We start from the raw sequence: 15,682 nt of genomic DNA, 5'->3' as shown, positions 1-15,682 counted from the left end.
GGGTCCTCACTGCCCGGAGCTGCCCCCCAAGCTCCCAGTCTTCCTCCTGAGTAACCGCCCACAGATCCCCCGCCTCTTCTATCAGCCGTGCATGTGGGTCGGAGGGGAGATGGTTGTCAGAGAGTCCAGGAGATGTCCCCAAGCATGGAGTGACCCATTCCATCAAACCCTCAGTTGTCCGTGTATCTGGAAAGTCTTCTGGACCACCAGGGCTCCACACCCAGGCAGCATTTGTGGAGGGATGGAGGGATCGAGTTTGCAGGTGGATCCTGGTAGACCATGTGGCTCCCAGAGAGAGCAACGTGCCGGGCACCTTCCAGGCGTCCGGGTACCTGCCCCGGCATCCTTCCTCTCTCCCTCGAAGCTCGCCACCGCCCACCTACCGCTGCACCCGAACTAATGGCAGTGTAGTCAGTTGTGGGGCAGGAGCCATATCAGCCCAGTAGACACATGGCCCCCTGATTAAACCTGCCTGGCAAGAAGGCAGTGGCCATGAGGGGCCAAAGGTCCATTCACTTATAGGGACTCTGCCTTCAAGTTTCTTAAAATCCTGCCAAAGACAAAAATAGATCCAGCAACAAGAACAATTACTACCTGGCTGCGTGGCACTGACTCCAACAACTAGACGTTCGGCGTTCAGAGAAAGGAGATCTGCAGGTGAGACAGGGAGTCCAGCGTCCACGCCGGCATCAGCCTGCCCTGGTCTGAGCTGCACAGCCCCGGGGAACAGTAGATGGGGTCCCACGCCTCGGGGACAGGTGCACAGGAGGAAGCAATGAGGAGCGTGCCAGGAGAGGCCTGGGCTGTGAGAGGCACGGACACGCAGGCGGGGCGAGGAGACCACCACAACGGGGCGTGATCTCTGGGCGCACGCACTCTTGCGCCTCTGCTTCCCGCGGAAACGTAAGCAGGGCAGCCGGCTGCTCTTGTCCTCTTTAGGGCAGTTGCCCATTGGCTTCTGTTCGATTCTAGTCACATTTCCCCAAATCCAGCCAAGTGGGGATTCCGCCAATGCTGTGAACCAGCAGGGTGTGGGGGCAGCCATGGGCCCCGCCACATCTGACCGCTGGGACACAGCCGGGGAGGCAGCCCCCGTGAGCCGGCATTTGCTCCTGCAGTCTCACTGTGTCCAGATCTGATAATAGCTAATTCCACCAAATATTAGAGGGGGCTCACATTTAATTAAGGAGTGGCCATTTGTATGCTCCAGACTGGAGGTCCCCGTGGCCGTGAAGTCAAAAGAAGAGTCCTTCGGGAACATGCCAGTCTTCTCTTATTTCCTCTGCTGAGCTCCTGCCTTCTTTGAATGCAATTATGGGAACAAATAAAATGGCTTAACTCAACTCCCCTGTGGGCCAGCCAGCTCTCTGCTGATAAAACCAGTTGTGTGGGCAATCATTAAATGAGAAATCTAATATTTAACTAAATTTAATAGTCTGTTGCTTCGTGCCTCTGTGAAGGGTGGGATTTCAGTACAGAGGCGAGCTATTCAAACGCAGTCTGTAGGGTCTGCGCTCCATCAGAATATTGTATGCTCCCACCCGAAGCCGGAGCTCCAGGGTCCAGGAGCGGAAGGGCTGTTCCCGGGGCGAGCGTGTGTTCTTGATAACGCCAGGCAAGCTGAACTCGGTGGGCAGCAAAACACCCTGCAGCCTACGTGTGAAATTTCTCCTTCAGGATCAGCGTTGGAGATGGCTGAGTGATGTCAGAAATACCGAGTCCAAACGCACATGCGCAGAGAGAGGAGCATATCGTAATAACCTGTGACAGGCTCTGTTGGTTCTCGTCATTTTGAAAGCTGGTGGTCACCAGCAGACGTCCCCAGGGGAGGCCGTCACCTGCACCCCAAGAGCATGGTGCCGCCCCTTGGTAGCAGTGGGCCCCCTTCGTTCCCATTAGTGCCTGCTAGTTCCCCTTGTCCAGCTTGACCCACATTTGCACACCCCCTAGTCCCTTACCGGTCTCCACCTGGGCTCATTGTGTGGGCACACAGGGAGGGAAGGGTGGTGGCTCTCCAAGGGTCAAGGCTTCCAGACGACTCCAGAAGATCTGAGCGCTGACTCCCGCAGTGAGCGCAGGGCAGCATCAGGGCGTGCTGGTCTGGGCACTGAGTCAGTATTAACTTGCAATGGTCATGAGTCCTTCAGGTACTGTCAGCTTTCCAATCAGTGTAACGGAAGTGTGCTTTGGCTCTGTTGTGGGTGGTTTTATGCAAGGGGCAGTGGTTGAGAGACTCTGATCGCATCAACTCTTACCACTCGAGAGGCCTGAGACACTGGGAACCCCTGAGAGCCCGCAGGCTTCCGAAGCACCCAGGAGGACCCGCAGTCCCTCCCAGCTTCCTGTCCAGTGGAGACCATCTGAGGGCCATGGAAAAGGGGCCATGTGGGAACTGGGAGAAAGACTGGGGTGGAAACCCAGTCTCAGCTCCAGTGTAGATGCGTCATTTCTGGAGTATGGATTGGATTTGCACATGTACTCGGGTGACTGGAAACTCATGCGGTTTGGCTCTGGGATGGGACAGAACACTGATGCCTTGGGAGCTGGAGGTCAGGGAAAGAAAGGCAGATGACCACAATTCTCACAGTTGGTGTTAAGAGAGGTACCCAAGGTGGGCTTCTGTTTGTGGCGGTGATGTTTGGCCCAATGGAGAAGGCCAGCCAGTCATGGGGAACAGTGAGTGCCAAGGTCCTGTGGCAGAAAAGAATTGGAAAAATGCTATTTTTCTCCTTATTCTGCAGAGCTGCCTTCTAGACTCCCCACCCTATCATTGTGACGAGAACACAAATAAGAAAGTTTCTGTCTCAAAAACCAACTTCTCTCCATTGGCTGTGCATGCCTGCAATGCTGTTAAAGGGCTAAGGGCACTTATTTTTTTTCTAAGATGTATTTATGTATTATTTTAGAGAGAGAAAGAGCACAGCGGGGAAGGAGGGGCAGGAAGAGAGAGAGAATCTTAAGCAGACTTCACACCCTGTGCGGAGCTGGGTGGGGGTCGATCTCACAACCCTGAGATCATGACCTGAGCTGAAATCAAGAGTCGGACGCTTAACCGACTGAGCCACCCAGGGGCCCTGGGATAAAGGCATTTAGACTCAGCAAAAAAGTGCTGTGTGGGCTCTCTGAGGAGTCCAGGCTGGGGTGTGGGGCAGGCCGTGGGGCACTCCCACCACCCTGGGGCAGCGTCCCTTCCCCAACTTGTGTGCGTGCCCACGAGGGGGAGTGGGCCATCTCTCGGCCACATCTCCGAGTCTCAGAGTTGAGGTCGTCCACCTGGCCTTCCGTGTACATCCCTTGCAGACGCCGTGTCCCGTCCCACCATGTACAAAGGACACCATTTCTTGCCTGCCATGTGGTGTTCAGAATCTTCTGTGGTGTTGGTCCAACTTAAGGTCTTTTTGTTTTTAACTCTCCCTATTTGAAAATGAGCGTCAACCATTTTCCCCCTCACCTTTTCATCAAAGCTACGTGTCTAGCAACTTGTAACACATTTTTGGATTTGTCTGTTTGCTCATCACAGTCCTGGAACTGCCCGGGTCCACCGGCCGCTGTGGGTTTGCCGGCCCTGCTCATAGACAGTCCCTCGGATCCCTGAGCACCACTGGCGGCCGCGTGCCCTTCACAGATAAAACCACTCAGCGCCGGAGACCCCTGGTTCTGGGCCATATTTGGCCTCCAGGTGCCGTCGTGGAGTCACTTAGGGCGTCTGTTGTTCTTAAAGGGAGTTCTTAGGGGGATGGTTCACGGTTCCTTGTTGCGCTGCTTGTGGGGTGAGTTTAGTCGGTAAAATATTCATGAATGTTTCAAAGTTATTTGAGGAGCCAAAGGTAGATCTCCTTGAAGACAAAATTTCCTTTCCTAATGGGCCACAAGGTGTCCCCACATGTAGGCTCAGAGTGAGAAAGGAAGAAGGAAGTCGGGTGTTTTTTATTATAGAGCAGATGGTGAAGGAGGAGGAAGGGCCTTTTCAGTAGGAAATCAGTGAAGTGGGCTGATGAAGGGCATCCGTGCACCCGGGAGACACCCACTGGGCGCACAGTGCACCCGGGGAAGCACCCACTGGGCGCACGTGCAAGTGAGGAGCTGGCGCAGGACCGACCCGCCTCTCTAATTCGGAGGGAAAGGGCCAGTCCCACTGCACTGTACCCTGTGGCTCACATGGCTTTAGGGCCAGCTAGTATGATCATCTGAATAGAGGTGTCCTAAGCCAGATCACATTATGAGTAGGGTAAAAGATCCGAATCCACTTTTCCTGTAAAATTTTAATGAAGAGCATACTCCAGCCACTACTCTCCTTTCCATCCTTGGTTATTGTGGCCACTATATTTGGAAAATCATCTGTCCTAACAGATATGTGATGTTGCTTTCTGAAACCAGCAGTTTGGGGATAAAACAAACCCAGAGCAGGGCATCTGGGTAGCTCAGTTGGTTAAGTGTCTGCCTTCGGCTCAGGTCATGATCTCAGGGTCCTGGGATCGAGTCCCGCAGGGAGCCTGCTTCTCCCTCCCCCTCTGCTGCTCCCCCTGCTTGTGCGTGCTCTCTGTCTCTCTCAAATAAATAAATACAATCTTTAAAAGAAATACCCAGACCTATACAAGTGAGAAATGCCATGGGGAATGAAACCCTGTGGGCGGTAGAAGAGTTAGCTAATACGGTGGAAAGAATCCCCATCTGCCCGAACTCCTGACGTGAGATGGGGCCTTCCACCTTGTCTCAGTTTCCTGGTCTGTGCAAAAGAAATAATAATCATCACCTCCGGGGCTGACGTAGGAATTAGCGGTCTGACGCACATGAAAGCCCACGGCTTCAGTAAGTGATCGCCGAGTCTGAATGTGTCGTTTTTCTTTCTCTCTTAGAAATTTTTGATCTAGAAACAAACGAGCATGTACAGAAGGCCGTACAGGACCGACAGATGCCTAAAGTAGAATACAGGAAGATCGAGGTTGACGATTACAGTAAGTGCTTGCATGGTCCCCAGTGGACAGCTGTGCACCGAGGCTCCCCCGCACCCCAGTCCCCGGCCTCAGGGCTGGAAATGCATCCCGGCCTGCGAGGGGGCAATTCGGGCGGGGCTCACAGGAGAAAGCAACCTGCACTGAGCCTACTGTCCTCAGAACCAAGATACTCCCCTGGCAACAGACCAAAAAACAGTAGAGCATAGCTTCCTCTCCTCAAGAGGCTGACATTTAAACAAGGTCCCAGACTGAATGCTCTCCTTTGCGGGGAGCGTGTCATGACACCATCCAGAGGAAACATCCTCCCTCCAGAAACTTCTCCTCTGTTTCCTCTGATATTTTCCTGCTTCATCATCTAAGCTCCAGGTGCTGATCCTGGGCCGAGGAGGCACCCTTGCCCCTGGAGAGATAACACGCTGAAGGACTGGCGTGCTGTCACAACCTGAGACACACCCAGCACTCGGCCTTTTCTTGTGCCCCTCCTTGTCTTGAGCTGTCCGTTCACTCGTCCAGTGAGCTTTTATGAGCACCGATGCTGCGCTGGATGCCCGGAGCACTGGCTGGAAGTGGACTCCTGTCTTTAGGAGGGAACCAGAGACCTCACAGCCTCAGTCTCCCTCTGTGCAGTGGCCCCCCAGTCAACCGAGCCTGCCTGGCGTCCTCACTGCCCACTAGATGTTTACCTGTGAAAACCCCACGCTCAAATTGCCCCAGACACGTCTTGTTGTCTTTCCCCTTGAGCTCTGTCTCCTGCCAGACTTCCCTACCCTTCTCTTGAACAGTGCAGGTTCCAACCTTCCTTCAGGTCCATCCACCCATCACCTCTGAGGTTGGCAGATAGGTTTCCTGTCTCGGGCTGACTCCAGCGGATTGACCGTAACTGCTGGAGCTCTTGGTTGAAGAGGAGTAGAAGGTCACCAGGGGTCGATGGGAGAATGTTGAGATCATTGAGTGATGTCTGAACTGCAGGGTGGTGGAGGGTTGGGGTGGTTGCACCCCTGTCCGTGTTTGCCACCCTAGACCCTCCCTGGAAGCTCTGTGTCTACCTGTTCCCTTACAGAGGGCCAGTGGCTCCTCACTGGCCCAGGGGCATTACTAAGCATCCCCCTGTAAGAAGACACAGCGACCTAACCGCCTGTGACCTCCCAAGGCCAGGAAGCAAGGCTCACCCCCATGAAACAGAAGCAGACTGAGCCGAACAGCATAGATGGCAGAGCTGCACCCTTCAGAGCAGAAAGAAAATGGTCCAGGGGTTCAAAACAGAGCATGCGTGGGCTGGGGTCACATGAGGGTTCCCAGGAAGGTGGGACTAGGACAGGGTCCTTGGAGTGGGCTTTACGTTGCTGTGCAGGAGGAAAGAGTGTGGTCCAGCGCAGGGAGCAGCACAAACCACTGCTCACTGGGGGGCAGTCAGAAGGCTGATCTGGACTCAGCCTGGTGGAGAGTCCCAGCGTGTCAGTGGACCCAGAGGGACCCCTCACCTGGAAGCATTTTCGGTCCATGCATAGGCCACTTGCCAAAACACCCTGGTCCTGTTATTGGGCCCTATGGAGTCACAGTCTGTTAGAACTTGTCTACACATTGCTAGAGATGCAGGTAGGGTGACGTATTCACGTCTGAAAGTCAAGAAATACGGCGTGCGCCAAATCCCTGCCCCCTGCCCCTGGGTCCAGAGGCTTTCTCTTTTAAAATACCCCAAAGGTAATCCCTCTAATGAGGAAGACGATGATGGAGGTGAATAAGGAAGGGCCTAGGGGCGGGAGAAGAAACAAACAGGAAAACACAAATGGGGGCTGTGACGATTTGTCCTGGCCAAGAAATGTGGTTAGGGCCGAGGGGGTCTCTTCCTGCCTCCGAGGGTCATTCCCACCATCTCCCTGCCAGCTGAGTTTCTCCTGGATCTCCACCAGATGCACTCAGCCCGGGAACCACGGGCAGCCTTGGGCGTCCGGGGAGCCGCAGGCCCAGCAGGCACACTGATTCACAAGAGGGAGAAAAGCAGTAAATTAGAAACAGACACAGAGAAACCAGGGCGTCCACAGATGCTGGCCATCAGGGCTCAGAGGAAATGTAGAGCTGAAGACAAGGGGCAGAAAGGTCACAAGTCCAGGCAGACTATGCGGACACTCCAGAGTGGATAGCGATGAGAGACACGGTGAGACTCCAGCGAGAAGCACAGGCATGTGCACCAGGGGTGAGGCCAGCTCCTGACAGATTCAGCTGAGTCTCGCTTGTTTGTCTAAAATCCCACCCCCGTCCCTGCTGCTCCGTGAGGAGAGCCACTCTGGGCAGTTCGGGGCTGCTCCCACATAGAGAGCCCCTCGGTGACACCGCCTACCCCAGAGAACTAGGTCAGAGGAAAATCTGGCCAGCCCACACGGACAGCATGCTGGGCAGGGGAAGTTCTCCACACAGACCCCGGATCCGGTTACTCAGAACGGACTTAAATTCATGAGAATCCTTAAATGAACTGCGTACTTATTTTTGCCATTTTCTTTTGTAAGGAAGAACCAAAAGGCAAGAAAACAAGACAATTTTAAATTGATAGTGGATGGACGATGTATAGAGAGAGGGAGGGAGAGAAAGGAGGAGGGAAGGATAGAAGGACGGCAGGACGGCTGGATAAGCAGGCAAGCAATTTCCACACATTTGTTCCAACCCCCTCTACCTCTCAGATCTATCCACAGACCTCAAGACAGGCTCTGAAATTTGCAGGGCCCAGTGCAACATGAAAACGTGGGGCTCTTCATTCACGGCTCATTACGACAACCCAGCATAGGGCCCTTGCACAGGTCACAGGCTGTGCTGCCAGCCTGGCAGCCCTGTGGTCAGACTTCACCTTCCTGCCCCACCCCCGTCCCCGGCAGCACGTTTTCCGGTACACCCCCTCACATTTTCCCACGTCTGTTGCTTCCTACCTCAGCCTATGAGGCCAGATCATATTCCTTTACAAGATTCTTTGTCATCTCCTGGGCCCAGTGCCCTCCTCCTTGAAACCAGTCCTCACACTGTCACACTAGTTTCCCAAATCCTAACCCCATTCCCTCCTCCAAAAATGCCAACAAAGACCTTTAGAAACAAATACTCAATTCTCCCACCCTTGCTGCATGAGGTGTCCTTCCCATGTGAGGGTTCCTTGGTAGGTGGGTGGGACTGCAGGTGCTAGGAAAGCAGGTGTGTGAGGGAACGGGCAGCTGAATGTCACCGTTTTGGGGCCACAAAAAAATCTGCAAGATGTGTTCCTACCAACCTGTCTTGTTACGTTTTGTTTTTTTCATTTAATGCCCCCGGAGGCTCAGGCTTTCCTTTGGGAAGCAATCGGGCTTCAGGAAGGGCTCCCTGCCCTGTATGCAGCCATTCGTAGCTGAGGTCTGCCCGTGGGCTTATCAGCGGCAGAGAGCAGCCCAGATCATGTTTTATGGATATTGCAATGATAAAGTCCGACGCCTGCCTTTCTGCCAGTCCCTGGGCCATTGATCCAATTTGCAAGCCATTAACATTCAACCAGAATCAGTAATGAGAGCCTGGTCAGAGCTGGCTGCTGAGCCACCCACCCCAGCCTGGGATGTATCCGTAGTAATTGTGCTAAAAAAGCTACTGATTATCCAATTTAATTGCTAATCTGGTTTGTAGTTAACATCAATAAACAATTTCTAACTTGGGCAGGAAGGCTGGTTTGGAGGGAGGGGACAGAAGGAACTGGTATGGGCGCCCCCTCCCTCCCACACCAGGTCCAGTGCTGCCCAGGACAGGATCTGAAGGAGCTTGTGCGCAGCCCCCTCCCCTCCCGCCCTCTCGAAGCCCTGGCTCTGCGGGCAGCCAGATGGCAGGCACCAACCCGCACACCGCACGGCCGGCAGAGTGGCTCTGCACGGAGGGTCCCAGCTCTCAGCCTCTCGCTCTGGGCTGCCGCCCACGCCCTGCTCTCATCCTGTCCCCATCCCCGTGGCTCCACGATGTCTGTTCCCACTTAACTGCCATGTTGCAGCAAAGACACCTGCCACCCTTGGGATTTCATTTCTCCCGGCCTGGAATTCGGCTGTTAACAATGTTAACAAGTGTTTATGGCCTTCCAGTCCTGTCTGGTTTTCAACACACTCTGTTGACAAGATTGAATTTAAGCTTCAGAGGGACAAACTCAGCCTCAAGATGGTTGGGTGATTTGCCTAAGGTCACTCAGCAGGCCAGACTCACTAAGACAAAAATCGGGGCCAGCCCCGGGGGTGTGGGGGGACCCTCCGAGCCCCCTCCAGGCTGTCCTCCCTGCCTCCAGGAGCATTCCGGACCGCTGGGACTCCTTGGCCAGTGCCCCTTCCTTCCTGGTCCATGTCGCCCCCTAATGTGCTGCCGTGTGTTCTGCTTCTGCCTAGACTTGCCCGTTCAGATCCTCAAGCCAGCAACCTTCACCGACACTGCCCACTACCCCTTGCTCCTGGTGGTGTGAGTATTGGCTCCTCTTTACTTCTCGGGGTGCTTGCCTGGGGACTCGGTGACACCATGGGAAACAAAAACTGAGCTCAAGAGAAAGACAAGCGTGAGAAATGAGGTTGCAAACTAAAACTGAAGACAGGTTAGGCTGCCAGCAGATGGCAGGCTCTGCTCGTAACAATCCGTGAGCGGCCGCCCCAGGAAGCAGGGGCTCTGCGCCTCTCCCCCGCTCCACTTGTACTTCAGGACCCGAAGCCGGTCTTACTGGGCGCGCGGCGCTGCCGGGGCTGGTGAACGGGCTCGGAAACGGACAGGAAAGCTGGTCTGGGACGTCTGAAGGCCTCTCATGGCACCGGGTGCTGAGGCCCTCCGGGGCGCAGGTCCCTCGAAAGGCGGAGGCAGGCCTGGCCGGGGCGGGAGGATCGCCCAGCCGGCTTCCGCAGCTTACCCCAGGCCTGCCGGAGCCTGAGCGGTTCCCGCTGTGAAACTGCGGGAACGCACTTCCTTGGCCATCAATGGCTTATCTCAGACATTTCTTATGTTAATTAACAGGCCCTCGGGTTCAGCTCCCGAGAACTGCTTTCAGAGGCTCTAATCCCCTGGAAGGGGCCGGTCCTGCCTGGGGGCGCACGCTCTCACGGGGGTGCTTCAGATGCTCACTCACCGCCGGAGGTTGGGAGAGGGCTAACGTGGGCGCACTGGGCACAGGGAGTGTTCTTACAGGCAGACGCCGCCCGGGCGATTTACCACGTGTTCTCTTCCCTCCGTGCGTTCTTGCACGGCCATGGCGCGTGAGGAAAGCAGAGCTCTGTGTCGCCTCTCGGGCAGCCACCCCTCGCGTTTACTTGAAAGAGGTCCGGACAGAGCAGCGGCCTGTGCCCGGGTTGTCTTAGGGACACCAGTGAAACCAGCCACCTGAGTAAATGTCACATGACCTGATGAACCCTGCTCCGGGCGCCCGGCTCCTGGCTGGGGACTTAGTGCCCCAGCAGTGGAAAGGCTTCGCTACAGAGATGCCCCTGCCTCCATCCCAGTATCTGACTCCATCTTGCCATTAACCCACTTTCCTCACTATCTGGACAGGCTTAGCCCTTTGCCGACAGCCACACACGTGCCTCACACACACCCCACACACACCCCTCACACACTCACGCACACACATATGCGTGCGCCCCTCACACCCCCCACACACCCCCCACACCTACACATACACCTCTCATAACCCTCACACACACACAGTTTACACATACATCATACATCCCTGCATACACACTTCTCTCACACATACCTCTCACACAGACACGCCTCACACCCATCTCACATACACACACACACACACACACACACCCCTGGCCCGCACGCCCTCGGTCCCTGGCAGAAAGCCACGATGGCGGTGGTGGCGGTAGCCGTCCCCCCCTTGGAGCAAGGACCAGCCAGCCCATCCTCAGCCGGCGGCTCTCGGGCGGGACCGGCCACCTGTGGCTGCGGCTGGGAGAGAGGCCGGCCTCGCCTGCCCATCCCCGCCCCACCGGGGGAAGAAGGCTTCCAGCCATCACGAGCTGGCAAGCGCGTGGTGCGCACGTTTCCGACGCGGAGGGCCGGTCTGCACGCCGGCCGGTTTCCACGGGGTAAATGGGGCGCCGCGGACGGGGCTCATCCGGCAGCCCCGCGTCCCCGGTTGGGGGCCAGGGGACACACACGTCCCCGGAGCTGGCGTCTGTGAGGCCGGCCGCACACAGCACGCCGAGGCCACGGGCTCTTTTCCAGGGACGGCACCCCGGGGAGCCAGAGCGTGGCCGAGAAGTTCGAGGTGACCTGGGAGACGGTGCTGGTGAGCAGCCACGGAGCCGTGGTGGTGAAGTGCGACGGCCGCGGCAGTGGCTTCCAAGGAACCAAGCTCCTGCATGAAGTGGGCCGGAGGCTGGGCTCCCTGGAGGAGAAGGACCAGATGGAGGCTGTGCGGTGAGGACCCTGGCCGCGAGCTCGGGAGGGAGAGGCGGGGAGGCGACGGGAGGTGATGCTCCCTCCCGGGGCCGCTGGGCGCGCACTCCCTGCCGGCTGTGTTTCTTGTCAGTGCACGCGTGTCACCTGCGATCTGCTCACGCTGACAAAACTCTGTGGGCAGTTCCGAAGCGGGCTTCAATGGAAGCTTCTAGTAACATTCTACTGAAGACGCTTACACTAGTTTTCTCAGAGCCAGGTAGCTTGTCTGTGTAGTTTTGAAAACAAGGTGCCGAGCCCGTGAGTCGGACCTGCTTGGCTCCCCGGTGCTGTGGTCACAGACCTGGGCTAGCATCCACACACGTGCACACACACTCACAGTCTTCGCCAGCACACAGGCACACGCACACACACAGTCTTCGCCAGCACACAGACGCACGCACACACACTCACAGTCTTCGCCAGCACACAGACACGCGCACACACACTCACAGTCTTCGCCAGCGCACAGACGCACGCACACACACTCACAGTCTTCGCCAGCACACAGGCACACGCACACACACAGTCTTCGCCAGCACACACACACATGCACGCACACACACACAGAGTCTTCGCCAGCACACACACATGCACATCTTTGCCATTCGTCACGAGGGAGGGAGGGAAGACAGGACATGGGGGGGACAGGAGTGGGGACAGAGCTGTGTGATGGGGCGCCACGTTTCTGAGGAAGGGATCCCTGCCACATCCAGGGGCTCGGTCAGAAAACCCTGCTCAGCCCCGAAGAGGCGCCCGTTTTCGTCTCATTGTTCACATCCTCGTCTCTGAGTCGGAGACCGACAGAGCCCCGAGAGAGGCTGAGCACCAAGGGACAGATGCTCGGAATTATTGGCGTTTTACTGTCGCCCTGGAAAGAAGACTTCAGAGCTGGCCTTGGCGCGCCGCGCCGCGGGCCGAGAGCTCTCACGGTCAGCAGCGCGAGCACGCCTTAGCCGCTGAGAGACGCTGCGGAGCAGCCGCCTGCCCGCCGGGTCAGCAGGCTCACGTCCTGGGAATGACAGGACGGGCTTGGGAAACGCATGAAACGGGGCTCTGGTGATGACAGTCCTCTTTGCGGGATGGGCCCCGCGCATGGAGAAGGTGGGACTCGGCGTGCAGATAACACGTGCTTGTTGCCGGAAGGGCTGCAAGCAAGCGTGGTGTCCCATCCCTCCTGTTACCGTGGCTGTGTGCTCCGCAGGTTTGAAGTGTTTCCCTTCCTGACTTGGGACGTTTCTCTGTCGTTTTTGAGAACATTGGTGGCACCTGTAGGTGCTCAGTTAAGTCATTTTAAGTGGATGACGTGGTGAGCGAGTGACGGAATGGCCCTCCCTGCTCCAGGGCACTGTGACCTGGTTGAGGAGAGACGAGGTGACGGGCCCAGGGCCCTGTAAGAGTCACAGACAGAGAATACAGGACGGGAAGCTTCTGAGGACAGATGTCTGAGAGGGCGACCTGTTAGGATGCTTTTGCCTGGAAGTTAACACACAGGCAGACAAAGCCAAACACGCTTTTAAAGGAAGGAGCTATATTGGCTCTGGAAGTCCAGAGCTAGGGGAGGCCTTGGGGTTCATTGATCCAGAGACCCAGCAATGCCACCCAAAACCCAGGCTGTCTCCATCGCTCTGCTCCGCCGGCCTTAATGGCTCATCCCGAGCTGATCTCCTCATGCTCACAGGAGGGCTGCCAGGAGCACCTCAGTCCATGCTGCTTCATTCACCTCTGGTAGGTTGAGGAGGGAGCCACTTCCAGAAACTTTCAGAAAGGAAGGGAGGAGCCTCCGCAGAAGCACCCACCAAACCTCGCCTCATATGCCCCTGACCAGTGCAGAACCCAGAACCCATGACTGGCCAGAGAGGTGTGGGCTATCACCCTGAGACCTAGGAGGTCCCCCCTGTACCCGGGGGCAGGGGAAGGGAGGTGGACAATAGTGCCCTAGGGCTCTGTGCGGAAGGGGGCGGATGGGGGCTAGGTCAGCAGCCAGTGGTGTCCGCTAAGGAAGTCTTCTTGGGAAAAGGGCAGGTGTCCCGTCTGTACTTGGACATGGGAGTGGGCCTTCCGTCAGTGGCTCTGTGGGGGCTTGCTCTGCAAGATGACAGCAAAGCCTTCCTCCCTCCGTGCCCGTCTCCGCCCACCCCGGTCTGACTGCCCCCATGGAGCCTGGAGCATGGGGCACAGAGCGTCTCACCCCAGAGGCCCAGGGTGGAAGGACGCAGTGTCCTTCAGGCACACCCGCGGCCCGCGGCCCACGCCCCTGCAGGCGCTTGGCTGTGTCTAGCCGCTCCCCTCCGAGCACCGGAACAAGAGAGCAAAAGGCTGTTTCACACTCATGGTGTTTTCTAAAAATAAGGAATTGATCCGGCCATCTGTTCAAAAAACAAGGCAGAACCTGCTCCGGAAGGACAGTAAATAGTGTCAACTGTTCATCACCTGGGGCTTACAAACACGAGAACACAGAAGTCTTTGAAAACCTTACAGCCGTCTGAAGACGTGCGGGAAGCTGGGGCCCACATGTTTCAAGCTGCAGAGAACTCTAGCAGGCTTTATGTAGGGTCTGGGTCTGTATTTTCATCTCAGGAAGAAATAGCCCTGTCTTATCAGAAGTGTAAGAAACCATGAGGCTGGCCCACCGTGCTAATGCCCCAGAGCTTCCTCAGCCCCCTTCTGATTCTCCCACCTTCTTCCACCTCGTGCCTTTGTCCTGGAGGCACTGGGTCAGCAGCTGACTTTGCAGCTGACGGAGCAGATCTGCGCCCGGCCCAGCCCCTGTGTAAGGGAAGAGGACAGCCGTTGGAACCGGCGGTTTGGGCACAGGGCGGAGCTACATGCACTTGGACCACAAGCTACAGAAGCAAACAACCCTGCTGGAAGGGCTTCTGGGAGGAGGTGGCCCTTGGGCAAGACCTCCAAGGATAAATAGGGATCTGTCAGGCAGCAAACAGTAGATGCACATTCCAAGCAGAGAAAATACCGTGAGCGAAGGCTCAAGGTCATGCAAAGGCACCACTGTTCAGGGCACACTGAGCAGCAGAGGACCACAGTGTGAGTGGGCCATGGAGAGGGCAAGATGCGTAGAAAGGTAGGGTGGGTGGTGGAGGGGACAGGTGCATGGGGGGAGGTAGGGTGGGCAGTGGAGGGGCAGTGCATGCGGAGGTAGGACAGGGCTAGATTGTGAGACACCCCCCACAGCATCCTAAGGAGTTGCTACTTGCCCTATAAGTAACCGAGTTCTGCAAGAGATTTTTCAGCAAGGAGGTGGCAGGGTGAACTTTATTTTTCAGAACTGTAATTCTGGTAGCAGTGTAGCAAGTTTTATGGGTCAGCGTCCTGGCTCTCAAACTGAGTAGTTTGAGGAGAGACGAATGAAAGTGCACGTTTGCAGAGGCATGGGCAGGGTGAGGAAGACCCAGGGAATGGTGTGGTGTCCTAGGGCTAGCCACACAGGAGCAGGAGCCACTACAGACCCAGGAGAGAACCTGGGCCAGGGGGAGGGAGCACCTGACAGGAGCTGTGCAAGGAGGGAGCCAGGACCAGTGCCCTGACCGCTCCTCCCTCCCACTGGCCGAACCCACCAGAAGCCAGGGGACATGGGAGCCTCTGCCACTGTTTATACTGCTCATCCTCGGAGACCCTGAGTGCAGGGGAGCCCTATGGACAGTGAGTGGAGGGGAAGCAGGAGGAGGCAGCCCACAGGAGGACCAAGAAGGAAGAGGGTGGGGAGATGGAGGAAAATGGTCCTGGCCCTGGGGGCAACGTGGGTGTGGCCTTGTGACGGCCAGAAACCTCCAGCAGGTGGGACGAATGCCCCAGGCCATCAGTGGGGAAGCTGCAGTCCAGAGAGGGTCCAAGCTGAACCCGCCAGAAGAGGGGCACAGTCCCGACCAACTGGGCAGGAGCACGGCCTCCGGGAGTGGGAGCATCGGGGCTGGCAGCAGTCTGGGGGAGGTGGAGGACGCCTGGGAGGCATTTCAGGGGCAGAGGCCTCCAAACTGGGTAAGTGGATGACTGTGGAGCTGGGGCTGGCTGAGGGGTGAGCTATACAGAGCTCATACCCCTTACAGTGGTGTGCCCCCCACCATGGCACAGAGCAGAACAAAAGCACTGGCCATGTTTCTCCCCCCACCCTCGTTGGCTCCTCTTTCTTGCCAAATCAAGCCTCTGACTGTGAGCCTCCCCTGCTCTGAGGGTGCCGTGGCACCTGTGTCACCTTGGGTCCCCAAGAAGGGTGCCTGGGTGGACTTAGCAGGAGCTTTCGGCAGGGGGTGTCTGTGAAGGGTGCCAGGCAGGAGGGCACCTGGGGCAGCCACCAGGCTGCA

General features: G+C 56.7%; 1 protein-coding gene across 4 annotated transcripts in view; it reads left to right on the top strand.

Annotated features, from left to right (window-relative positions):
- The window catches only part of DPP6 (dipeptidyl peptidase like 6), an 889,057-nt gene that overhangs the window by 858,656 nt on the left and 14,719 nt on the right, over nt 1-15,682 (top strand). For all 4 annotated transcript variants that reach the window (XM_045792245.2, XM_087860659.1, XM_045792244.2 and 1 more), the window contains exons 18-20: nt 4,857-4,955; nt 9,326-9,395; nt 11,151-11,345. In XM_045792245.2, the coding sequence (XP_045648201.1) occupies nt 4,857-4,955; nt 9,326-9,395; nt 11,151-11,345 (364 nt within the window). The remainder of the gene's footprint in view (nt 1-4,856; nt 4,956-9,325; nt 9,396-11,150; nt 11,346-15,682) is intronic.

Source organism: Ursus americanus, chromosome 3 (assembly GCF_024610735.1).
Source record: "Ursus americanus isolate L20-20 chromosome 3, mUrsAme1.1.p, whole genome shotgun sequence".
Lineage (NCBI taxonomy): Eukaryota > Metazoa > Chordata > Mammalia > Carnivora > Ursidae > Ursus > Ursus americanus.
The sequence above is the reverse complement of the archived record's forward strand: the minus strand, read 5'-3'. Positions and strand labels throughout refer to the sequence as shown.